The sequence below is a fragment of the Hyperolius riggenbachi genome, chromosome 1 (genome assembly GCF_040937935.1).
Source record: "Hyperolius riggenbachi isolate aHypRig1 chromosome 1, aHypRig1.pri, whole genome shotgun sequence".
NCBI classification, from domain to species: Eukaryota; Metazoa; Chordata; class Amphibia; order Anura; family Hyperoliidae; genus Hyperolius; species Hyperolius riggenbachi.
Window position 1 is genome coordinate 384,689,777 of NC_090646.1, and position 6,000 is coordinate 384,695,776.

At 43.0% G+C, this 6,000-nt stretch overlaps 1 protein-coding gene across 2 annotated transcripts in view; it reads right to left on the bottom strand.

Moving 5' to 3' along the window:
- HAUS6 (HAUS augmin like complex subunit 6) overlaps positions 1–6,000 on the bottom strand; it is an 82,937-nt gene that overhangs the window by 23,302 nt on the left and 53,635 nt on the right. For both annotated transcript variants that reach the window (XM_068234387.1, XM_068234388.1), the window contains exons 11-12: positions 1,256–1,358; positions 686–779 (exon numbers count right to left, since the gene is read on the bottom strand). In XM_068234387.1, coding sequence (XP_068090488.1) covers positions 686–779; positions 1,256–1,358 — 197 coding nt within the window. The remainder of the gene's footprint in view (positions 1–685; positions 780–1,255; positions 1,359–6,000) is intronic.

Here is a 6,000-nt window from a genome sequence, read left to right on the forward strand (position 1 = left end):
CTATCTTCCACTGAAGTGTCAGGCTGTTTCTTCCTGCAGAGTGCAGACAGCTCTGCCTGTATGTAATTCCTCAGTATGTGAAAGCCCAGCCAGCTCAGAGGAGGATTTATCCAGCTTGTAAAAGATAAGAGCAGAGAGAAGCTGCACTAATCTAAATAACACACAGCAGTGTGCAGAGAGGGGCCTGGAGGGGGGAGGTGCATCACAGAACCACAACACTGAAGAACTTGGCAGCCTTCCAGACACAGGCTGACAAGTCTGACAAGAGAGAGATAAGTTGATTTATTACAGAAATGGTGATAGTAGAACGTGCTGCAGTAAGCCAGAACACATTAGAATAGCTTTTGGAACTTGTAGGATGATAAAAAACAGGATGCAATTTTTGTTACGGAGTCTCTTTAAGTCATCAATGCGTCAATGAACTGGAACATACTGCCCCGCTTTTAAACTGTTACAGCAAGGCATACAAGAAGGTTTGAGCAGTGTCTTTGATGAAGTGTTCCGAGATACCGTGAAATGTGCATCTGGCTCTAATAACAGGTTTATGTGCACTGACACTTGTTATTGTTGCATTTTAATATACCAAAGAGTGCTTATGTGTTTAGTAAAAGCGTAGTTTTATGGCTGTTATGTTTAAGAAACAAGAGCACACTTTTTGGTTAAGGATATTAGTTTTAAGGCATACCTTCCCCTTGGTGTAAATAAAGTAGCATCCATAAAACTTGCAAATGAATCATTGTAATCTTTGTCAGGGATATTGTAATCTTTGCTGGTTACATCTGAAACAAAAGAGACCAGTCAAATTAAAAATACAGCAGCAGAGGATTAAATAAGTAACAAGGTAAAATGTTTATGCCAGTAGAACCTATGGTACCATCTGTTTGTGACCAGTTCAAAACCTAACACATGAAACAAGCCGGCTGCACATTTCAGTTGTCTGCATCTAAGAATAGGAATGAGCTCCACAAAAAGAACTCTGCTGTTCGAATTCCAAGTAAAACTGGCAGGCTGTGGCTGTTAACTTACCGTTGTTGCAATCTATAGCCAATGTGCACAAGTGTTGCATTCCATGTCTACAAATTCACACGTATTGGAGTGACGTGTAACGTAGAACAGATTGGCTATAGACGACAAGGGTAAGTTAGCTGCCCTTGCAAAACTGATCTGGCTCATCCCGGATTGCCAAGTCCTTTACTGCACTTCTGCTCTCATGTCCATGTACACTTTTAATCCAAATTAATGTTCCGCCTCTTACCTGGAAGAGATGCAGGATACTGACTAAAAACACTGCTCCTTAAAGCTTCTTCTGCGGCAGGATCAAATGAAAACGCATCTAAAGGTGGCAGAAGTTCAAGAACCTAGTGAAAGAAGTAAACTGCTATAAATACATTTTCAAACAAACCGTAACACACTGATAAGTCAGTAGACTTGCCCTACTTAAAGTACATGGTTCAGTATATCAGCACACCGTTTTCATCAATCACGCTCATTGAGCAGTTATACCCACAGAAAATGGTGTGCTGATATACTGAACCATGTACTTTCACTGCGGCATTGCCTATGCCACGATATCAAGCACCCGACCTATAGTGATTGGTGTGCTCACTCACAATCTCTGGAAATTATACTTAAAGTACAGTCTAGTATATTTACCATCAACAGAGGTTTATTCAGTGTGATCCACAACATGAACCCATTTAAATAGGAACGGTCGCAAAAATCTTAACAACACATACAAATTAGAAGTACGTTTCTTCCCGAGTAAAATGAACCATAAATTACTTCTCTCCTATGTTGCTGGCATTTACAGTAAGTAGTAGAAATCTGACATTGCCGACAGGTTTTGGGCTAGTCCAGTGATCTGCAAACTTGGCTTTCCAGCTGTTAAGGAACTACAACTCCCATAATTTATTTGCCTTTATGAATCATGACTGTGGCTGTCAGACTCCTGCAATGCATTGTGGGACTTGTAGTTCCTTAACAGCTGGAGAGCCAAGTTAGCAGATCACTGGGCTAGTCCACCTCTCTATAGTGGATTCACAGCATGGCCTTTATTTTTTATAAAGACACTCCCTGAAAAAGATTTATACAAAGATGCTGACCAGCCTCCCTGCTCACTGTACACTTTCTTTGGCAGTTGGACAGAGCAACTGCCATTCACGAAGTGCATTTTGAAAATCAGGAAATCCCTGTGAACCACCCATGAGGAGATGGGCTAGTCCAAAACCTGTCGGTTCTGTCAGATTTCTACTACCTACTGTGACAGCATCTTAGGAGAAAAGTCATTATGGCTCATTTTACAGGCAGTCCCCGGTTAACGAACAAAATAGGGACCATAGGTTCGTTTTTTTTTAACAAATCAATTTTTATTGTTTTGTTTTTAACAATACATAAACATTAGTTAAGAAAGTTGAAGAACAGTACAGCAATCCAACAGGGATCGGAACATTAATGATATCCGTTACTTATACTAGTGAACAGCAAATGACTATTTTATCTTGTCAATCATAAGTAGATGCATGCATTGCTCACAAAACAGTATCGACCATAAAGTTATACAGGAGGGTTGTAAATAAAGTTACATAGCGCATATTCTTGTCTGTATACATATTGACCACGTGACCAATATCCGGATATTCAGAGTACAAATTCAGATCGCACTGTGGATCTTAGAACATGAAGAAAGGAGAAGACAATACAATGGAAGAAGAGAATAGGAGGAAAAGAAGGAAAGAAGACAAAAGAAAGAAAGAAGGAAGAGATTCTCCAGCACCTCCCCCACCCAGCCGTCCTCACTGAGCTTAATTTAGTGAGAGGCTGTCCGAAAGAAAACAAAATCAATCAACAGGGCCAGTTGGGAGAGCATCCACATTGTTGTACCATGGGGCCCATATCTTATCGTATCGCTGAGGGCAGTTCCTACTCTTGTAGGTTAGACGATATAGTGGTAAGGTTTTAAGAACGGTTCTCTTCCAAAAGTTGAGGGATGGGGATTTGTCAGATTTCCATGTTCGTAGTATCTCCTTACGCCCATAGAAACATAGAATTTTAACTAGATATTGTGAGTATTTGTTAGCCGGGGTACCATCTAGCAATCCCAATAATGCCATTCTAGGAGAGATCATGAGGTGGGTTTCAAGAATTTCGTTAATAAGTGTGATTATTTCTTGCCAGAAATTGAGTACCTTGGGGCATTCCCAGAAAATGTGGAAATAGGTACCCGGAGTGACCCTGCATCTTGGACAATTAGAGCTGTGTGTGTTAGAGATTTTATTCATTCGTACAGGTGTTCGGTATGTTCTATGTAAGAACTTAAATTGAATTAAACGTTCTTTAGCGGATATAGGAGTTTTAACAAATTCTTCCAGTACTTCATCCAATCTGCATCATCCAACCCCATAATATCCTCATTCCATCGGGATTTACATCGAGATATAGTATGCGTATTATTAGTCTTTAGTGTAAAATTGATTACAGAAAGTGGTTTATCTAGTTCCGCTACCATTCATGTTTTCTCCAGATGGAAAGAGACCAAGGGTGGATTACCTTGAGGAAATTGCGCATTGTATGCATAACGCAATTGTAAAAACCTAAAAAACATTTTATTAGGCAAATTATACAGAAGTTTAAGTGTATTGAATAATAGCAGTCCATCATTATTTACTATGTGTTGTAGCGCTTTAATACCGTATCTAGCCCATAACACTGGGTCTGGGATCTGGCAGAAATGCATCAGAGAGGGATTGTCACAGAGAGGGGTGTGGGGAGATATCTTGTCTTTGTCTCCAGTGTATTTAAGCAGGTCATTCCACACTTTGACTGTGGTTATCATAGGGGTTGTACATCTATCATCAGAGCCAGTGGAACGGAAGGGTAGCAAAGTTAATCTTTCATAGGAACCTAGTCTCGCCGCTTCCACTGCTACTGCTGCATTATAGTTATCCTGGGAAAACCACCATCTCACCGCACAATAATATAGATATAGGTCAGGTAGAGCCAAGCCCCCTTGATCCGCTGGCAACTGGAGGGTAGTAAGACCTACCCGTGGGACCTGCTCCCCCCCACAAGAATCCAGAAATCAGTGAGTGCAGTTTCTTAAAGAAGCTTTTGGGAAGAGTCACCGGGGTCCGTCTAAAAATGTATAAGAATTTGGGGAGAAAAATTTTAAAAATATTGATCCTACCTATAAGAGACAAGGGAAGTGATTTCCAAAGAGTAAGCTTGTGTTTGAGGGCATCAACTGCAGGTTGAACGTTAAGGCTTCTTGCACACAGGGACGTTACAGGCGCACGTTAGTGCAGCCTGTAACGCTCCCCCAACGCACAGCAATGTAACACAAGTGGGCTGTTCACACTGCCCAGTGCTGCATGCTGTGCGTTCTCCGCGGCTAGGCCGCGTTAGACTGTTTGCACATGCTCAGTCATGTTGGGGAGGAGGGGAGAGCGGCTGGGCACATGACTAATTAATATTCACTGCACTCAGTGACGTGCAGTGTTTACTTCCTGGAGCGGTCGCTCCAGGAAGGGGGGGGGGGGGGGAAGAGAGAGGGGGGGGAGAAAAGAGAGAGAGAGGGGGGGGGAAGAGAGAGAGAGAGAGAGAGAGAGAGAGAGAGAGAGAGAGAGAGAGAGAGAGAGAGAGAGAGAGAGAGAGAGAGAGAGAGAGAGAGAGAGAGAGAGAGAGAGAGAGAGAGAGAGAGAGAGAGAGAGAGAGAGAGAGAGAGAGAGAGAGAGAGAGAGAGAGAGAGAGGCCTCCGGATCCCCCAAGTAAGGTATCGTCTGCATACATGGATACCTTTTCCACTAAAGATCCCACCTGTATTCCCATAATGTTTTCAGCATTTCTAATTAGTATTGCTAAAGGTTCAATTGCAAGAGCGAAGAGATATGGCGACAATGGGCAGCCCTGGCGTGTGCCCCTAGACAGCGGAAATGGCAGGGAGATATTACCTGTTTCGTAGGTTCGTTCTTAACCTGAATCTGTTCTTAAGTCGGAACACTGAGCCATCTCTGTCCCTTGTACCTCCTCTGTGCCCCCAGTGTCCCCCTCTGTCACTTCTGCACCTGTTTATACAAGTTTAAAAACCATTTTTTCTGAGATTTTTTTAAAATCTATTTTCTCAAAAACTACAAGTCCAATTTGAAAAAATATTTTGCCTTGTTCCCATGGAAACAGAATCCATGCCGTTCGTATCGGCGGATCGTTTGTAAGTTGGGCGTTCGTAAGTCGGGGACTACCTGTACTCTGGAAGAAATGTACTTACCGTATTTTTCGGACTATAAGACGCTCCGGACTATAAGACGCACCTAGGTTTAGAGGGCAAAAATCAGGGAAAAAAATAAAATAAACCTGGTGCGTCCATGGTGCAGGAGTGTCCTGTAGAGCTTCAGACACTAACATCAGCAGCAGGTAACAATATAAATAGAGTAGTGTATATACAGTATATACTGTGCTAGTGCTCCACAGGTAAATAAACAAGGTGCTGTAGAGATAAATGGCTGCAAAAAAAAAATGTGCAAGATGAAGTGCAAGATCAACAGCTTACCCATTAGGACGACTCCAGAGGGACACACTACACTCGTTGCCAGATCCTGATGTACCAGGGGTGAAGCATGTATGTCTCCATCCACCACTCCTACCAGCTAGTGTTCAGAGTGGGGAGAGACATAACACAGACTCCGGGAGTGGGGAAGTGCTGTCTGCAAAAGTGGCTCTCGTCCTCAGCTTTTGACTCCTGTATCGCTGTTACAAGTGGAAAAGCACCTCTGTATTTCCTGCGATGCATGTGTCCGCATACAGGATGCTTACTTCTGCCCAGCATTGCCTGCTCTGCCTCTTAAATGCTGCCACCTGAATGCTGCGATCACCCTGGACTCTGACTGGCGATCCACTGCAGCGATCGGCGATCCCCCACTGCGCCGCTGCTGCTGACCTGATGGTTTAGAAGATGCTTAAGTGAAGTCCTGCTGGCTCCCAAGGCATTTGCCAATCATCGCTAATAGC